We start from the raw sequence: 22,046 nt of genomic DNA, 5'->3' as shown, positions 1-22,046 counted from the left end.
TAAAAATACAAGGCGGGTTTTTATTATTAATGTTTCGTTAGTAGTTTTCGGCCATTTCTATTCTTTTTTAAAGTTATTTGCTCCTAAATTCACAAAAAGGTCACTTAGAACCTTTTTTCAATAAACTCTTCGATTATAATTCAATTTGTTTGTTTACTAATTCATAATTTTTTGTGAAGATATATTAAACTGGTTTATGTTGAAATGCTGAAAGTAATAATAGTTCAGGTAGTTCAACCTAACGATTAGTCTATTTTTATTTATAAGTGAATTGTGAGTGTACGCTAAAATGAATATCTTCTTTATTTATTGATGTCTCGTGTAACTAATTCGACTTTTTTCTGGTAAACAAGAATTTTAAGTACATTTAGAAAAATTAAGGATTTTTAACTTAAGTGCTGAAAATTGTCGTGTTAAAAGCACTCCCATGTCGTATGCTAATCTATCTTTTGTTAATTCTTTTTCCAGTGTTAATGGGCAACATAGCTTGGAAGTTTAAAATGCCGATTATTATTATTACTATTAATGCTTGAAAAGAGTCCCATATTGTCTAGAATTACCCTCGAATAATATTGTTTTAGCGTTTTTATCTGAAGACATTTAAAAAAAAAAAAATTCTTTCTTCATTTTAATTTATATTTTATATTGTTAATATTTTTTCTCGGCCCCAACTTAACAATTTTGATAAAATATTAGAGAGAAGATTTTAAATAATTATTTTAAATTCTTTTCTTCTTTTTTTAAGACGCTATCAAGGTAAAGGGGGGAAAATTAATATTTTTTTTCTCTTGGTATCCCAAAGTAAACAAAATCATATTTCCATATGGAAGGAAAAAAAAAATCAATATTATTTATCTATCTTGAGTGAATAATTTTTAAACTAAACATTTAGAAACTATAAATTTTTAAAATGAAATTAATGAAAGTGTTATTCCCTAGCAAAAATCCACATAATTTAAGTGACAAAATATCTTTCCGAGTTCACAAACATAAACTTCACACAATACTGATTTCTAAAGAGCAAACTGATACGCTTCCAAAAACAAGGCGCGGAAGTCTGTTATTTTAAGAGTTACTGATGAAATGTTTATATTTGAAGATAAGTTACTCGACATCTTTTTATAGCATTGACAGAATGGAAAAGGGTCAGAGTTTTAGTGCCACTCAAAAGTGTTCCCCCCTTGTCCCCCCATATCGTCCAAGAAATATCAGAACAAGACATGTTAAGAGGGAGAAAGAACATCTTAATATCTTAATCCCCCTGTGTGCATTAGTGTTCAGTAGTAGCTCTTAACTAAAAAGAGAAAAAAACTGAGTGAGATTGAGTTGTAATCTCGTATAATCCTTTAAATGATGAGTTTGCTCAAAAGCCGGAAAAGGAAATCGCTGCTTCATAGATGCAAATACGGTTTCTTTTTATTTATTAATTCATTTTACTTTGCTTAGGAGGAAAGTCGGCTTATCTGCAATTTTTTCTTTTTTAAATCTATCTAAATTCTCCATTTTTTTTTATTGATTTAATTCTTGTCCGGGGAATTGTTTATATATTTTCATAGTCGCTTTGTTAAAGGTTCGAAAATATGCATTAAATTTCATTACTTCTCTCTGTTTCTAATAGCACTTGAACAAGCCAAGCTCGTCAGCCTTTGGCTTTTTGCGAATTAAGTTAGGAAGGTGCGCTGCTGGGGTGAAAGTACGTCTTAGCTCAGAATCCCACAGATAGATGGCAGCACCACTCATTCGTGAACCTACTTTTAAAATTTAGATAAAGGTCAGAAGGATAAGGAAAATTTTTTTCTCATATCCCTGTACTCTTGACCAACAGCGACCGACCACAGGACTTTCGATTACACAGATTTTACGAGCTGGTATATCACTTGCTCTCTGTGGATCTTTGTTGAGTCGAGGATCGAGCCCCAGCTCCTCTGAGCCAGAGTCCGAATCACTAACCACTTGTCTACCACAGCCCTTATTTCTCTCTTATACTAGTAAAAGTTGAAATTCAGCACGCACTGAACACGAATATTAACAAAATCATTTTTGCTTATAAAAAGAGAAATCAAAATTCATGTTAAAAAAGCAGCTTAACACTACAACTTCAAAGGAAAATTGAGCAAAAGCATCAGAAATTCCACAGGAAAATTGAAACCAATAGCAAATTGTAAGCAAAGAAGAAGAAAAAATAGGAAAAATATAAAAATGACAACCGAAGCTGACGTCGTCAGGGGGTACCAGCCCCGGAAGTCATAAAAATAGCACAAAACCTTTTCTATCCGCAGAGCTAGACTAAGGTCTAAAATTCGCTCTATCTGTACCCCAAAGGCTTTGCAAGAGGTCAAGGAAAAAAGAATATAAAAATTTTGTTTTTTGTATTCTCTAATTTCTCTTTTCCTGGACTTCTTGCAAAGCCTTTGGGGTACAGATAGAGCGAATTTTAGACCTTAGTCTAGCTCTGTGGATAGAAAAGGTTTTGTGCTATTTTTATGACTTCCGGGGCTGGTACCCCCTGACGACGTCAGCTTCGGTTGTCATTTTTATATTTTTCCTATTTTTCATTGTTTTTTCTTCTTTGCTTACAATTTGCTATTCATTTTTGTTAAAGTATTTTTATATTATTTAAATCTATATTGTTTATCCCTTACGCTAGCAAACGTTGATATGCAGCATGAACTGACTGATGAAAGAATTGTAAGGGGAAAGTGACAACGAACTTTATTTATTTAAAATTCACATCTGAATGACCACATTTTACGAATGTGAAATAATGAGATTAATTAATTACTGAATTCTAGACACTTAACATCGCGACTTAGTAAGTATTATAACAATAATCCGAAGATGTTGACTTTTATCTAATTTCTGACTGACGGTAACATTCAAATTGACTATTTCAGATTTTTTTTGACCTAACTGATAGTTTCTCTTAATCTAATTGAATAAGCAAATCCACTTGACCAATTATTCTGCAGCTTAAGAACCGAGTCCGCTTTTCATGGATAAAAACATTAATTATTATCTTAAGGAAAAAAAATGAAATTTTGTTAAGAAACGAAAATTTCTGTTGTAAACTTAAATTCTGGAACAACGCTTCGTTTTCCGATAATAGATCAATTTTATGCAACTTATTTATTATTTATTGTATTTTTATAATGTGAAAGATAAACTTTCGTACATGCTTCATGTGAAAACAAAATTTGACTGTAATCCCTGGGTCTTGCGAGTTTTTAACCCTTAAACATATAACCCTTATACATTAAACATATTGTCTATACTTTTTCATTATTGTTTATTAATTTAGGTCAATACAAGTGAAAAATATTATCCTTAGCATTTTAATATTTTATAATGATGTAATACAGCATGAAACACCGGTGTCTTTTTCTACATTAAAAGTAAAAATCTTCCAAATAATAATTTTTCAAATTAGCTCTTATTTACCATTATTTAGATGTAAGAGAAACGGTTTTTCAAGATTAAAATTTCTTTAATTTACAAAATCAATTATTGATAGATTTTCAAAAATGAATGGAAAAAAAATCGAACTACTTTCTGGGATTTTAGATTTTAGTATAAACATAATTATGATTACCTAAAATATTTTTGAGCACCTATTAGACTATTTTTTTTATAATTAAAAAATATCAAAATGCATTTTTGCTTGCAATTAATAGAGCGCCAGAAAAAAATATGTAAAAGGGAGATCGGTATCCCATCCTAGATTGATTGTTAAGTTCGGGTCTAATATATTCTCTCTGTCCTCTGTTGTTCCAGTTATATTTCTCTGTCCTATGTCTCTGTACTCTGACCTACTGATGTCATTATTAAACCGAATGTAAACGTTATTAGAAGAAAAAAAATAGCACATTTTTTTTAAAGAAAAGCATAGCATTTAAGAATATAATTTCAATACATTTTTTCATGTGTTTTAACATCAGATATATCTTTCATCTGCAAATGGCTTTTCACCAGCTATTTAAATGATAATTCATACAGGGTTAGGAATTCTTTTTGCTATCGTAATGTTGAGTGCATCCTTTCCGCATTAGACACGTGCTCTTTTTGATCCGCCATGTGGCAAAAATGTTTCTCTTTTTGCATTATCTATATGGCGCCCCGCCATTCTTTTGATTCTTATGTAATTTGAGATACATGTTACTTACTGCTCCAGAATTTAGCTTCTTTTTAAGAGGTTTTTTTTTCTAGTCATTTATCTAGAAAATACGCTGATTTTTTTCATCTCATTCGGGCTTGGGAGAAATGATTTTGGAATAGCAAATAAAGAAATTTTATAAATTTCAATTCATAAATATAAGTTTTCATTTTAAAAGTATAAAATTTCAATTCATAAATATTAATTTCGGATCCTCAATTTGAAAGAATTCAGGTATTGAGAAGTCAGTATTACTGTCTTTTAAACAGAGAATATTAAGGGGGCTAAGCCCCCCTTTTGAAATCATGTGATAATCAATATTATATTATTACGTGTAAAAAGAAATAAAAAATTATGCTCATAATCGCACTTTATTTTCTTTTTCACATAGAGAATAATATCGAGTTTCATAAATATTATTACATATTTGAAATGTTTACTGATAGAAAATTTATAATAAAATTTTTTAGATTTGCAACTCAAGCAGTTTTTCACAATATTCAGCAGCTTTTCGCAATATCTACTTACAGATAGATTTACTTAATATTTTTATATACTATTCTATTTATAATAATATTTTTTAAATTTGGAACTCTAGCAGTTTTTCACAGTATCTACTTACAAATAGAATTTTTTTCGAAAGTTACATTTGTTAAATTTCTGGGTATTCTCTCTTCTTAATGAATATAGATTAATTTTAGTGCGATTGATTTTCTTCTTAACTTCAGTAAAAATTATTATTTTTTAAACAGAAATCTAATTTTAAAATAATTTGTCTACATGTCTTCAAAAGTATTAACTGTAAAGCGCGAGCAATATGACTTGTTTAAAATATTCAACAGATTTATTCAAAATTTTAACATTCATTATTATTGTTCCTATTTTTTTAAAAAATTGTACATTTTCCCCCCTGTTATTTGTATAGTTTTTGTTTAATCAAATAATAAACACGGAATATTTTTATTCATTTCATTATCATTTTGTTGAAAAAATATTTTAATAATATATAAAAAAAATTTAAATACCGCTGCTAAGTTTTTGAGTGAATCGGATAAAAATTAAGGAAGTTCGACCTTACACGTATTTCATTTCTAAGAATTTTTTTATTAACAATTAGTTTTTGTAAATATAATTTTTCTAATGAGACGTAAACATATAATTATTATATGATCAAAAACAAAGCAACGTTTTTTAATATGACACTGCAGGAATATTTCATCGTATTTCATCACTTCTATATGAACTTCTTAAGCCTCCTTAAAAGAACAAAAAAGGCTGTATAGGGAATATAAATAATCTCGTCGCCTAGGATACGAGGAATCATCTTTCAAAGTGGGAATTTTTATGAGTCAGGCATCTTAATTTTTATTTTCCTTCAAACAGGTCAATAGTTTCTTACGCAGAATTAGTTAGCTTTTGCCATAATAATAATAAAAAAAGGCTCAAGTTTAAAAAAAAATTTAGATAATATTCTTTTTAGGAATTTATGTAAATATAATTAATTTATCGTATCTATAAATGTTTTTAGAGATCTTACTAAGTACAGTATAATTTTTTAGTACCACCTTGCTTTCCTGTTTAGTACGAATTGTAATGAGTTTTGGAGATTTAATTGAAATTTTTGCTTTCACAGGATTTTGAAATCTTACTGAATTCATATATTCCATGATGGTTATGTGCTATTTATGCGTTTAACATTGTATCTTTACCTTGTAAGGGTTCGATAGAAAATAAATACGTAATTGATGGGAGTTAGGAATTTTTAAAGGATAGTTAACAAACTATGGATGATACACGTAATATGCACTTTAAAACTCGTACTTCTTTTGCAGTTTGATTTCTGAGCATATAATATTTGTTACTTCCAGCATTTGTGTAATTAAAAAAAACATTAGAAAAATATAAAAAATAAATAACACTTTTTAACTATGACAAGAAAAGACTGTAATACTACAATTTTAACATTGAAACGGCATCATGATCTTCGAAAGAATTTGAAACTTTTATGCCCCAGAGCTTTGCTTCTTATATTTACTTTAACGTAATTAAATATGCCGATATATATCTATACATATAATTAATAAAGAACTTATCTGAGTATGCCTGCATTCCGGAAGCGGATATACAGCAAGCACTAAAAATACGGCATTCAACATTATCCAAATGGGGAAAATTATAAACAAAATTACAAAGCCCAGTTTTCGATTTTTAAATTTTTTTTTTAAAATTCTGGGACATTTAAAAATGAAATTTTCTCATTGGTTTAGCAGAAGTCATTGTTTTGAATTAAACTATATGGACGCTTCAGTTATCTCAAATATCATAAAAAATAACATCAGTGATGTTTGGTAACTTATAGCTATAATCAAAAAAGTTATTTATTGCGTGTTCTATGTAACTCAATTATTTTTTATGCTTTATGCTAAATTATATCAATGATCACCGTGATTGTGGTAGCATAAGCGGACTACGTCACAAAATTAGTATTCCTAAACTTAACTGGAGCCACGAATTTATTTTTTCTTTACAGTTATGCTTCCAAAACGTGTTACTATAAAACTAAATAATTTAAAATCAACGGTAATTTAAATAAAAAAAATGTTTTGCTCTGAAACGCAAAATTTATGTAGAATAGGTAGGTACTGATTCGTAGAGGAGAAATGTTAAAAAAAGCTAATATTATTTTTGACACCAATGATCATTAATTTTTGCAATAGAAACTAATCGTAGTAAAAAAAATATATTTTGTAGTTAATTTATTTGTATACAAAAATGTTTTCTTCTTCATTAATCTATTTAAAGGAGTATTCAAAAATATCAAAAATTAATAAATTTTAAATTTCTTATTAACTTATAAATATAACTCTCTGATTTGATTTTAAAATATATTTTACACATTATTAACTGTGTTAAGAAGCATATTTGATATAGGTGGACCTAATTTCATTCATTAACAGAAACATTTATATCACATCATGTATGATATTTAAGAAAAATAATATTTAAATAAATTACACATTATATTAAAAAATAATCACATTATATTAAAAAATAATTCGCATTTCACTAGCACGAGGAATTTATTTTTATACCTTTATAAATTTATTAATAAGACTCAGAACGGGATAATTTTTTTGTTTATTATTTATTATTGTATTATTGTAAAGGAGCGTTGAAAGTTTTTTGAGTTACAAAAAGAGAGTTAATCCGAGAAGAAAAAAAAAGTTTAGAACTTACAATCTTGAAAAATGAAGTATTAATTTCTATGTATTTTTTCATGCTGAATCGAATAAAACCAAATACAAGTACCAAATACCAAAATAAAGTTCAGTATTGCAAGTACTATTTTCGTCAAGAACTATATTGTGTGTAAAAAGTACTGTTTTTGTGCACATCGGGAATATACTGCTAAAAAAGATGAAGCCAATAATTGGTATAGATCAAATAATGTGTTTATATCGTGTTTTTGTTACTTAATAGAAGAAAAAAAGTCCATCTTATATTTAAAAAAAAAATAACAATGAAATAAAATTAAGTTATCAGAAAACAATCCAATCGACTGACACACGTGTATGGGTTTATTTTTTACAGAATATTTTATAACATTGTGTCTATATACTTTATAACTTTTCTTCTTATCGTGTTGTGTATCGTGAATATTTATAGTAATTTCTCCGTCTCTCTTTTGAAGAAACCCTTTGAAACTGCTTCTATCTAAACTGAGATATGAGATGAAATATGGAGGAAACAGCATGACGCTTTAGAACTAACTTCTTGATAAAAACAAATATATGCGGAGGCCAATTTATAGGATAATCAAGTAGCATAACGCTTTTGGCACTTTGAAATGAGTTGCAGTATTAAGTTTAAATTTAACGTCAGTCAGTGTTTATTTTTCCATTCAAAGGAAGAGGGAAAAAAACAAACAAACAACTGCTACATTATTACAGAAAAGTCAGATGAAGGATCAGCCGGCTTTCGCGGTTAGTTTTATTTAGTTGTAGTTGGATTTGAGTGTTCTTTTTAATATCAATTTTTAAAATTTATTTCTGTGTTTTCATAAACTCGCTTACATGTCTGTACAGGTGGAATCTTAAAATCAAAATTTCTACCTCTTTTTGACTAGCTAGAACACCTAAATCTTAATTGAAGCTCCCTAATGACAGTTCAAGCCTTAATCTTTGCATGACTCCTGATTAACAGAATTTATCGCAAAATAGAAGTTATCGTCAATCGAAATTCCGACGCTCATGGTTCAATCGTTTCCTGATAATTCATCGCCATCATTAATCCCCTTACATTGACCACTTTTCAAGAAATCAGATGTTTAAAATTAAGCTGGATCTTTGTACTGAATGTCAGTACACCAACAGACGTTTCCTCGCCGCTTAAACTAACATTTTATCTGTCAATAGAATTTATTGTAGTTTCGACCATTTTTTCAACTATCTAAAGTGATGAAATCTAAATTAGAGCTTTGTGCCCGATGACGATACAAGTTGCAATTGTTTTCTAATAAGGTGCAAACAAAATTTATCATCCATCAAAATTTCAACCACTTTTCGGAATAAAGAAACAATCATTCACAAATCTAGAATGAAGAATAAAATAAAATATGCTTTTTTTTCTCCAAAGATAAGGTTTGTAAATAGTTTTTTTAAAAAAATAAAGTTTTTTGGTAGACTTAAAAGAAGAAAATTTTATTTTTAAAAACGTACAAAACGAAACGAAAAAAAAAAAAAAAAAAAAAAAAAAAAAACTACGAACTTTGAACTCCATAATACTAAGAATAAAATGGTTTAAAATATTATAATTATGAAAAAACTCAACATAATGCTATTAATTTATTTTTCGATATCTAAAGAATCAAGTCAAAACAAATTAGAATGAGAGAAACAAACTTTTGATCCGTTTATGTGCACATTACTTAGGAAAACCCTGAATTCCGTACTTTAACTGAGTAAATCAATTATTCTGCAAATTAGCCAGATTGTCTTGAGAAAATGCAAATTAAGGGTTTTCGAGTTGTAGTGATAACATATGCAAAAACAATGAAATGTAATTAAAATTGAAAACGATAATTTAAAAACTAAGGAACTTTTTTTTGAACTAAAAAAACTCTTTTTTAACGGTTTTCCATAGTACGGAATTTTTGATGCGGACGATTTTACCTCATTTATTTATTCATTTTTCAAGATTTGAAGAAGTGGGCGGTAAAAGAGGCATATGTGTTGGTCTTTTTATGACATTCAAGTGCATAGTCTTGACCCCGAGGTCACAGACAGCTCTGTTCCCACTACATCCGACTAATGAATGAAGAACAACGAGATCATCTCTTTGTTTCGTCTCTTGCAACTCCCGATAAGTTTCTGACTTTAACCGCTCAATGGTAGAGCACATATTTCTTCTGAGTATCTGTAAAATTTATTTATTTTCCATTCATAGAGATTTATGAGTTCTTCGACTTGTAAATCAGTTCGGAATAAGTGTTTCTTTATGAATGTATAAAACCGTTTTCAATAAAATATATTCAATTTCGTAGAGTATTTCAAAGATTTTTTTTAATGTTATTGACAGATCTGTTATAAAAAGAAAAAACTTTACATTCGAATTTTTAATTTTTTATTGGTATTAAAATTCTCTTCTATTTTGAACAAACTATTAACTAAATGCTGCAATAAGATATAACTCATTTTGTATTTTCAATATTCCTGAAAATTAAGTTGTAGCTTTTTTTGCAAAATTCACAATCAATTACTGGGAAACAAATTGCGACTTAATTTGAGAAAATTTAAAAATTTTTGCTGTGAAATACGAAGTGACTCATTTTACACCAATAATAAACAACTACTTAGAAATTAATTATAATTCGTTTTGCACAAGTTACAATTTATTTATGAGAAATGAATTGAAATTTATTTTTACAATTCACAAATAATTACTGTGAAATAAGTCGTAACTCATTTTGTATTACGTACAAATTAGTGCAGTAAAATAATTTGTAAATCAAAGTATTTCAATATTTAATAGCGTTTTAAAGCATGAAATAATTCCATAACTGCCGCTTTTTTTTAAAATGTTAATTTAATTTTTAAATTTTTTTCCACTACAATATACTATAAACCTCTTGTGCTATCAATTAATTCAATAATTTATACATTGTGTTAAACTTTTAACAAATTTCTCATTGTAAATGAGAAGAGTTTACTTTTATATTAATATTCTGGAAATATTAATATATATTAATATTATGCCAGTTTTATATTAATATTATGCCAGTTAGCAGTAATTTAAATCGGTGTAATTTACTTTTACAAAAAATATTGATCTGTTAAAAATATCCCCCCCCCCAATGCCCACCTGGGGAACGACATTTCTTCAATACAGGCATCTAAAGGGCATATTATTTGGCCACTCTTTAAGGGCCACCATATCAGATGGGCTAACGTTGCTCCCACATTAAGGACAGAGAATGAAAGAACATCCATGCCTTGTCCGGGATTCGAACGCAGAGTCTTTCTGGTGCAAGGCCAGTTCCTTGACCCCTACACAGATCTGTCGGCACCTGTCAAAAATGTAATATTTTTTAAAAAAAACCAACATTAAGAGGGCATAACCTTACATATAATATTAACAGATATTATAATAGATTAAAATTTACAATATTAAAGTTTCAAGTATTTTGATGTATTCTCTGAAATTCATTATATTTGCATATTTTAAGATTGTTATCCTAATTATCAAATTCTCAAATATTCTGTAATAAATATAAAAGACACCAATAAATGTTGAATTTAATCAGAATCGGAATAAAAGCTCACGATGTTTGTATAAAGAACTTACAAACTCTTTAGTTAACTTTTAAGTTAACTATTTGGGTTTTTTTTTAAAGCGAAAGAGAGGTTTCCCTTAGAATACACTGGGAAACAATTTCTTTCTTTTTCGTTTTTTGTTGCATGAGATTTTTTTTAACAGTCAAATACTTTCAAATAAGTTGATATTAACTGTTTTATCATAATTTAATGATTTGGTCAGATTGTCAAATTATGCACCGAATCATTGAATTACGATAAAACAGTTAATACTGAATTTTATTGCATGCAATTTTTAACAATAATTATAGGAAAACATAAAATGACAATAATTTAGTTAAATAAAAGTACCTGTTCAGAAGCACACGCAGAAACAGCTCATAATATGGGAGAGCAACTAACGAACACATAATGTTTTTAAACGTGTACTGAAAGGGGGAAAAAAACGGACCTTCCTAGATAACTTTTGATCTAATGATCGAATTTTCACATTCTAGAATTCAATGTTAAGGGCACGAGAGGGTTAGATGAATGTAACCTATATGCTAGTTAATTAGAGCAAAAGATATTTTAAGTTACGAAATCAGACACAAAATTATACTTTCTCTGAATAAACATGCATTTTTTCCCCGGCGGATCCGGATTTCTGACCCTCAAAATATGGGGGGGGGGAGCCGCAGTCTGGAAAATATGGTCCCAATAGTTTGATCAGGAGAGCGCTCCAAAGTTTGAACCTCTTAATGTTAATTTTACTTTTTGCGTATTTCACTATATCTCAAAAACTTTTTAAGCGAATTGAAAAAAATTTTGCGGACAGATATAAAATTCGTTTATCCAAAGATAATTCCACGTAAAAAATAATTTTCAGTAAGTATTTATAATTTTATTATTATTTTATTTGATAGTAGTTGAAAAAAATTTTGAATTATAAGGTATAGAATGTTTTGTATCACTTTAAAGAATATAATTTTACATGTCAAAGTACAAAATTTAAGAAAAATTGGTCGCATTGTTCCTGAGAAATTAAAATTCAAAGGAGTCAGATATTTAAAATCTGAGTATTTGTATAAATGCAACAAATAAATTGTTCCCCAGTGACATTATTACTATTATGTTTATTTAATGTAAGCGAATGAAAAATTACTAAAGTAAGAAATAAAATTATATGGGACGTTTGACTATACGGGAAATGCAACCCGCCTGATTTCATTCAAAATTATAATATTTTCAAGGATTAAAGGTCATTTATCACCACAATTCGATTGGAATACGTAACTATTGGATTCTATTGGATGTTAACTAAAGAGTGAATTCAGACAGGTGGAGTTTCCCTTACAGTCAAGATGTCTTATGGCGGTAGCTTTTGAAAACTGTCTTATGAAATACACCAGTTTTGAATTGTACAATAAATAAGGAATGGTATAAATAGTGAATTAAGTATTTAATGTAACATTATAATAGTTTTATTATAATATATTTTTAATAATTTGAGTTAACCACACCTGTGGCCACATCTTGATCTAAATCTTTTGTACAAATACTTTCAATATTCAATAAATAATTTCAATAACAGTTATAATTTTAATGGATAATGCAGGATAGGGCATGCTATAACTTATACTTGCAAGAAAAAGCATGCTATAACTTATAACATATCCTGCATGTATTATAAATAATAAAAAAAAATAATATATATGTTACTGGCAAAATATGAAACGCCGTCATTATATGTAAGGACTGAACATTGTACATTATGTCGGACGTTTTTAGGTTAAGTATGAAATATGAGAATTACGTAATTTTTTCTAGGCATCATATGTAATACCTAGGTAATTCTATAGAATGACAACTGCTATTTAGTCAGAGTATAAAAAAATGTCCAGATAAGGCTGTTATATAAATGACGTGAATTTAACAAAAATAAAAATTTTATTCTGAAAAAATGATATTGCCATTTAAAAAAAATTATTCGAAAAACATTGCCGGCATATTCGAAACGAATCGGAGTGGTATTTCATTCTTTGCCATTTCTTCTTTGGTATTCTATAGAATGCCTGGTAAATGTTGTGAAATATGAATCGTTTCATACATTGCAGGCTAGTTTTTGGCATTATACAATACATAGTATACAATATACACTTTTCAATATGCGTTATACAATTAAACATTACATTAGACATCAAATTAGACATTGCGGTTACATGTACATAATAAATCGTTTTTCTATAAGTAGGTCAAACATATGTCGCTCCTGTGAAGAGTTTAAAACAAAGCACAATTTAAATTTTTTGAGCTTCTGATTTTATCTTTGAGGTTTCGTAAACATATATATGATTCCCTATTTGTAATTTTCGTCTTCAATTTCACGTGCAATTCATAAATTCCGTTCGGGTGGCGTTTTTTAGGGAAAAAAAATTAACACGTACCCCCTGCAGTGTGTATACTGTGTTACTCCTCCAAAATGACACTGAAGACTCACCCTTTCTGACATTTACCGCCTCTCATTTCCTCAGACGACCATACACAATTGACATATTTGTCACATTCAATTTTTTACTCTATTCAGCGTTTAAAAACCATGAAGAGACTATTTATAATCTCTCGATTTTATATTTCTTATGATCAATCTGACGTTCAGAAACGACACTTATCGTTTGGTGTGATTCATTTCTTATCATAATATCCTAGATTTATAAGTTCAACATTTCCATAACGAAGTGATACTGTGCCAATTTTTTTTTCCTTTTCAAAAACAAAAAAATATAAAAAACTAAAAATATAAATAAAAAAAAAAATATATTATCTCTAAACAACGTCTTTTTCCTTCACTTTTAATTAATAAAGAGCTGAAGTGTATCCCTTAATTTTATTTTATTTTATACCCGCCGTTAAACAACCGACCCAATTCTGAGTTAACGACTTTCAATGTTCAACTTCTCGTCCTTGCAATGTTCAACTCCACGCATTTTGAACCCACCCGGAAGACAAGGGAACCCCTGGATCTAGCGTTAGAACACATTAGTCTGCGTTCAAGAACTTTTTGATGGATCTAATCTGCATTTGCATTGTATGGAGTGGAAAACCACGAAAACCTCCCACGGGGAGTCCAATGGTAAGAGAATTCTAACCAATGATCCGTGTACCTTTGAAGATATTTTACTTCAGCACTGTGGTCGGTTCGAGTAGGGAGATGAATTCATATCAACCAGCCGCTGCTGGTATTCGAACTTGTGTCACCTCATTAGAAGGCAAACTCTCAATTCCCTGAGCCACCCCGTCTCGCATCTCTTAATTTAGTAACCACATGACTGTAGTTGCAATTAACTAAAATCTTCATTTAAAATTACCCGTGTCAATTTAGCTTTTACATTTCACTATAGCTCATCATTTTAAACATGTAACTTTTTTATTATTTATTTATTCTTTACTATTAGTGATATAATTAGTGATTATCATCCCTACTAGTTTAAAATAGAAACCAAATTAATTATTCCAGCGAAAGTATTATTCACTACCCATGGAAAAATCCTAATTGTGGACTCATGGGTGACATTGTTGGCCTTTTTAATTTGTGATAATGCTACAGTAAAATCCTTTTTGATAAATAGATGGTCATAGGCATGGTTTTTATTTTCATCCCTTTGGTCAAAACAAACTCCTCTTTAATTCCCAATTGCCACTTTTTTGACACGTATCATAAATCGTTCTTCTTAAAGTGATTATTTTTTATTCAACTATTTAGCATAAATGCTTTGTAATTTAAATATTTTTGCAATTACACATCAATTGTGAAGCATAAGGGTTTTAGATGTTTCTGCATAAACTTAACTTGGTGTATGGACTATTGCTTTCTAAAATATCTATTTTAAAATATCATCTTTATAAATATTAAGGAACAATAGGGGAGAGGGAGGTTATAGTGAACATCTTGGATAACTTTTTTATTTATCGGTCAAATTTCCACTAAGAGATATTGTAGATTGGTAACATTAATTTACACTTCCATGTGCAATTGCGTAGAAAGACTGTGTATACATAATTTTGTAGAAATTTGTAAAAGATGTTTTTTAAGGAGCAAAATATTTTTTTTAAGTAGCAAAAGTAGCTTTCAAATTTTCTCTTTACTATTCAATTAACGTATTTTATTTTCAGAATTTCAACAATAGGTGATAATATGTTATAAATTATACGTTTTTTTATACCTATTTTTATATTAACCTTTGCTCTGTATACTTTCCATTAACCAGCATTAGGCATAAGCAAACACGTGCTTGTGTTGACGAATGGTGGTGGGGTAAGTATAAACATATTCACTTTGACCCTATTCAACTTCAAATGGACGAAATATGAAATGGTTACATATATACCATATTTGTGTTATATTTGTACAAATATAACATATTTGTATTATTATTATTATTATATGAATAGAATTATATACCTTTACCATCTATGGTTTCATTATTAAGTTATGTATTTGTAACGGAACCATTATAATAATTCACTCTTTAAAGATTTTAAGGGAATATAAGGTAGATGTTCTATCAAGTTTTGTTAAAAGAATATATTTAAAAAATGAATGAATTAATTTTCGCCATGTATTAAACTAAAACAGAATTCCAGCGAACAGTATCGTCTTCTCTTTTGCGAGTTGTTTCCATTGCTCCAGTGAGGGAAAATATCGTTTAGTCACGCGATCCGCGTGTTGTCCATTCGGATTATCAAGTTAAAACTATGGTTACTAAAACTGATTCAACTTAATTGGTTCTACTCTATCAAATAAATCAAATAGAAAAATGATTCTGAAATCGATTGATTTGCTCTTAAAATGTCTTTCTAATGCTCTATTACAAATTAGTGTTTTAATTAATATATATGAATATCAATTCTCCAATAAGGCTTAGATTGAAATTAATTTCCTTTTGGCTTTAGATACACCTTTCTGAATTGATTACAAAAACTACATAATAAATTACCGAGTTTGTTTACACTAGTCCCATAGCTTCTCCACATTAGCCTCGCGTGGTTGGTTTAGTGTGGGCAAAAACAGCCTTTTTTTTAAAAAAATACTATTATGGAAAGGTTATACAACTTTGTAGTTCCAGATTTGAACCAGAATGCAGGTTATCGTTAAAATCATTGTTAAAAAAATACTCAATAAGTTCACTTGAATAGGATTATAAAGTAAATCGTTTTTATGTAATGAGGTTTCAGTTTATTTTAGATCTGATTCGACTCAATATGATTATATGAAGATTCAACTTAAATACTGTATTTAGTTATTTTAGTTTATTTTATTTATTTTTTTTAAATGACAACGATATTTAAATTTCTGCTATTATTATTTATTATCTATCGTATATTGAACGGATATTTGATTTTATAAGTAATTTATTTATTTCAGACTTTCGTAGTGAGATACAAGAATGGGGATCAAACTATTCCAGTAACAGTTGTCTTAGACGATAAAAAACAGGCAAGTATCACCATAGAAAGTAAATTTCATCCATTTCATTCAAAATTTTATTTCAATAAGCCACAATAGGTTCCTTTATTTTATGTGTTTATCTCTAATATTAGTAATATTCTAAAACTTTTCAAATTAAAAAAAAAAAGCGATTTAAACAAAAATGAAAGAAAGTATACGTCTTGAATAATTTTTAATCTAATCCCATTAGAACAGACTAGGCCTAATGGGTAATGGCCCCAATGATTAGAAAAAATTTTTGAAAATAAATTTTAAAAAATTAAGAAAAACAATGATTTAAAAAAAAAAAATCAATTTCAAATATATATTAATAAAATACGATAATTTTTATGATTATTTAGTTCTAATTTAACAAAATAAAGTAAAATTTAATTTATTGTTATTTTAAATATGCTTTCTTAAATGAAAATACATATAAATATTTTTATATTTGAACAAATAAAAAATATACAAGAAAAAAAATGGAGGGCCCCAAAAATTTGAATGGCCTAGGGTCAAGCGTATGCTTAATCCTGTCCTGGATAGGATGTTCACATAAATACTTAGCTCGTTTGTTTGAGAATATTCGTTAATTTTTGCTCGTATTATTTTATGTTCGTTTATCCAAAGATAATTCCTTAAATAATTTTCTTCAATTAGTTTCGTAGTGATCGAAACGCCTGTATTAATGTTTTACTTCTCAGCAACTATTAGATCGACTTGGTTCAGATTACTTATTAATATGAGAAAACCCAATCACTGGATCAAAAGTTATTCAAGGTATTTTTCTTACGCTCAATACATTGTGATTGTAAAATTGTAAAATAGGTAAGTAATGGAAAGAATATTTTAAATCGAATCGATATATTTTTTTAAATAACTTGTTATATAAGCTTGCTACCTTTAAAAAAATTCATATTATCATTAATATGTTATATGTTGAATGCAACATTGTTTAATTTGAAATCAATTACTATTGTTTCATTTTTTAATTATTATTTTTAAAATTATTGCATCATCAAGTATGCACAATGCAAGAGTTTCAATTCTCTGAACTAAAAATCGAAACAGAAGAAACGTAGCTATTAAAGTTTTAACCAAAAATGTTGAATTTTGATCATTCAGCCATACATCAACAACTGCATTGATCGGGGGAAAAAAAGTAAAAATATCGGATGTAAGTGTTCCTCTCAAACTTTTAATTTAATTGTTACAACTATCACTAGCACTGCACTATGTTAGAGTGTCATCTTAAAGTGTATTTTTGAAGTTGTTATCCTTATAGTACGACTCAATATTGTAGCATTTATAAAAAAAAAATTTCTACAATATTTTGCAGATTGTGAATTTTTGTACAAAAAAAAGTTTGAAGCAGAATTCTTGGCAATTTAAAAAAGGAGTTAAATGTTGCACTGAAATAATATTTTTTGATACAGAAGTAATGGTACATTTGTTTAGTTATATTTACTTAACGGTAAATTAATTAATTAACTTTATTCTTTTTTCAATAGACTGGCGTGTTTTCTTTTTAAATATCTTCCTCAATTTAAAAAAATTTATTTATTTTACTATCTTGGTATAGAATTTGATATTAAAAATTTCAGACAGAATATGTAATATGAATCAATATCTATCCAAGAACGCTTATCAAGTCCGTTACATTTTTATTTTGATTTACTCGAAAATTAACCTGTAAATTAAAGAATATATTTTTTTTTTCAGTTTACTGACGTATGTCTTTTTTACAAAAAAAATAATCAAATTAACTGTTTTAAACCATTTAAATTTTTTAAATTTATTTTATTATAAATAAAATTTGACGTTTTTAATTTCAGACAGAATATGTGATCAATATGAGTCCAAGAACACCTGAGAAATCCGTTACACTTTATGATTTTAAACAGGTAAGAAATTTTCATAATCTTTTACTTACTATTAAGTGAATGATATACTAAATAGTAGTAATTTAAAAACCATTAACAGTTGATTTTAGCCGTTTCAACAAAACTATACTATATTCGTCGTAAATATCGAGGGTTTTTTCCCATTAATTAGTAAATAGTCATCAGTTATTATTTTCATTTTCTGTCATTCATCTGAAAATTAATAAAATTCTTATTAAACTTGTGCTTCAGAAGTTTCTTATGATACGGTTCTTTTTTGCACTCTTAATAAGGAAAATATGGTGTTATTTTTAGAATTGGAATATAGGGTTGGCGAGCGCCAGCGAGCAGGGGGCGAAGCCTCCTAGTTAAATAAATATTACTTTAAAAATTACGGTATATCAGACTTTCTGTTCCGTAAAATTTTACAGTAAAATTGGATATTAAGTTAAAATAGATAATAAAAAAATCAAAGGTGAAAATGGATTACGTTACTAATAATAAGGTAAAAATATATAACGATAGACTAAATTAGACTCAAAGGTAAAAAGGGATTTCACTGTAAAAAGTATTAGAGCATCCTGAATGCTGTACTTTTTACTATTATTTGACCCGAAAGATTTTACTGTGAATCTCGCATCGAGGAAAATAGAGACAAAATGTATGGTGAATAATAAAATTGTCTTTATTTGGGAATCGCGAAAAAGCGGATGCGTCGTTTGATAAGTAGTGGGAGCGGAGGACGCATAAATGTAAGATATGCATGGAAAAAAATATAAATTAATGGAAGACAGCCGTACAACCATGGAGAAAAAAAAGGCAAAAAACCTAAATTAGGATGTGAGATAAATCGCCTCTTTTTATTTTCTCCGATCACTTAAGACTTCAAAAGTCTAAAAAGCACAGAGATAAGTTCCTTTCCTGTATTTTGATTAACACGCCTTTGAAAGAAGTCGAGAAAAGATGAACGGCTTGTCTTCCCTAGTTTTTTCCCAAATTACGGAAATGTTAAGAGTTCTTTTACTGCTCTTTGATTACCCTTCGGTTTCATATTACTTCTTATTTAGCGGATCATATTTTTTTTCTCACTCCATATGAAGTCAGATTTAGATTTTTATTAATGCTTTTTATTCCTTTTTTTTTACCGTGTATTACTCCATTTGTGTAAGCGCTTCATTGGAATTGAGATGTGTTTATACGATTATCTGTTATCGTCTCAACAACAAGATCATGGTTGTTAAATTATCTGATTTAAATATCGTGCGTTAAATAATTTAAATAGCTTTGAAATTAAATTGATTTCCGTTTAAATTACTTTTAAATGGTTGGGAAATGCAAAAAGAAAGAAGAAAAAGAAAGAAAGAAAAGAAAGAAAATGTTCCAATTACTCCTGTATCTTTTGTTAATTTTTCTATGACATTTCGATGAATTGAGACTAAGATAACAATCCTTTTTTCTCGTCCCATAAATAGCCAACTAAATTGAAAAAATGATTTCCTCTGTAATTAACGTTTTTTCCGTTAGTTAAATTGCCAAATAGGAAAGGCAATGCACGGTAATTATTCTTCCTATTAACCACGCATCAAATTGATCTAGTAGCATTACAAAAGTAGAGTATCATTTTGTTTTTGTACTTAATACTAAATATCATCTACTTTGCATGTAATGTGAGTCACAATTTAGTTGTCGCAAATACGTGATAGAATTTATAAAATACAGTAGATGGAATTTGCAAATTAAACATTTACAAGGAGAAAAAAAATGCAAGCTAAATTTTAATTTATTGCAATTACAGACCTTTTAGTTTTATTTTAAAGCTCCGTTTTTGCTCACTTGTAGTGTAAGCTCCTGCATTAAATTACCCCTTCATTTAGGGAGGTAATTGAAGGAGAAGATATTAAAGGAGGAGAGAGGGAGAATTAGTCTTTGCAGGCTTTGTTGGGGGAGGAAAAATTATCAATTTACGATGAGATGAAAAAGTTCAAAACACGATCACACAATCAGTATCAAATTTATCACAAGTTCCGAGCCTTGTTTCTATTTTTTATTTTTAATAATGTTTTTTACTTCACCTTATTAATTGTCTCTTTAAAGTCCTCCACGAAGGCAAATTCCTCCCAATACTTGATCCAGGAGTTCTCTTGTCTTCTGGATTGGGTTCAAAATTACAAGGTTACGGAGTTCATTAGTAGTTACAAACCCAAAAAATTGGGTCGGCTGTTCAACGACGGTTATTAAATAAAATAATATAAAAATGAAATATAAGCTTAATTTCTCTTAATATATCATAATTCATACAAAAATATAATATCATACAAAATATGTAATCATACAAATTATGTATTATATATAATCATAGACAGCTATCACAAGACTAATCAGTGGTCATACCCGCGGCCTAACATTTGTTCAGGGTCAAAAGACTTTTCCTGTATGCCTAAAATGTAATGTGCACCAGGCTACACCTGATCATTTGCTGTCCTGTATGGGGCTAGAGAAGAATTTTATCTTGGAGGCTCCGGCGATGGTATATGATTTTCTGTCGGTGAACGGTCTTCTGGACTTGGTCTAGCCTTGCTCTCGGCCAAGTCGAATAAGTAACAGCAACAATATATAATCATACGGGGCCGGGATAGCCTGATCGGTAAGGCGCTAGGCCGAAGTCCAAGAGGTCGTGGGTTCGATCCTCGCCGGCCGAAGACTCCCCGTGAAGTAAATGGTGACTACTGATGCACGTTAAATCTGTCGAGTCTCAAAGTCCTCCATGTTCCCATAACAAATCAATACCTCTGGGGGTACTGATTAAGAGTTTCCTTGTCTTCTGGGTTGGGTTCAAAATTACAAGGCTACGAAGTTGAACATTAGTAGTCGTAAACCCATGAAATTGGGTCGGCTGTTCAACGACGATTATAAAATAAAAGATATAATCCTACAAAAACATTTCCTGAATTTATATATTTAATTCAAGATTACGTCAGTTTGCTGTTAAACTCCTGTCAGTTCTGTGCTTCTATATCGAGTTCCACCCGCAAATACGCAAAAATTTCAGCCCTGGGAATTTATCAGACATTTGGATTTAAAATCAAACGTTTCAAAGAACGAATCTACAGTCTAGCAAATGATTTTTTTTTGCAAAGAAATATTTAAAAAAGCATGCTTTATAAATTCTCTTAAAAAAATAAGCTTTAATATGGTGTTGCCATTTTCAACCACATTCATTGCTCGCGCATGCTTGAAGCAACCAATTACATAGATCACATGGTATCTCGTGCGTACTGCATAGTAAGAACATTAATTCTTATAACTTCATCAGATAAAAAGTGCGGAAAAGATGAGAGCATAAGAAGATAGAATTACGATTTAGTCTGTTACTTTTTTTCCTTTCAAAGCAATTTGTAGACACTGGCTATAATTCTTTTTAACCTTGAAACGCACCAACACAATAAAAAGCTGTGTAATAAAAAAAAATGAATCTGCTTTCAGAATGAAACTGTGTACGGAGAGGAATCAGATGTGGAAGTTTATTTAACATTTCATGTGAACATGTATTATTATTTCGCTTTAGGCTGTGTTTATTATGCTTGTTTATGACAGTCTATTAACAATATTTATGCAATGAAATTATTACTGATGTTAAGAAAAGATAACGTGACAACTCACCATAATTAATTTAAGGCATACTCGTGCGTATATGTTATCCTTCTGAGGCAAGCATGTCAAACTTATTTCCCTTT

General features: G+C 28.9%; 1 protein-coding gene across 1 annotated transcript in view; it reads left to right on the top strand.

The window, feature by feature from the left end:
• Positions 1-22,046, top strand: part of LOC107450893 (uncharacterized) — a 64,257-nt gene that overhangs the window by 27,870 nt on the left and 14,341 nt on the right. The window contains exons 2-3 of the mRNA XM_016066826.5: positions 16,367-16,438; positions 18,265-18,333. Of these exons, the coding sequence (XP_015922312.2) occupies positions 16,367-16,438; positions 18,265-18,333 (141 nt within the window). The remainder of the gene's footprint in view (positions 1-16,366; positions 16,439-18,264; positions 18,334-22,046) is intronic.

This window comes from Parasteatoda tepidariorum, chromosome 3 (assembly GCF_982258835.1).
Source record: "Parasteatoda tepidariorum strain Cologne lab strain chromosome 3, Ptep-v5.0, whole genome shotgun sequence".
Classification (NCBI taxonomy): domain Eukaryota; kingdom Metazoa; phylum Arthropoda; class Arachnida; order Araneae; family Theridiidae; genus Parasteatoda; species Parasteatoda tepidariorum.
The sequence above is the reverse complement of the archived record's forward strand: the minus strand, read 5'-3'. Positions and strand labels throughout refer to the sequence as shown.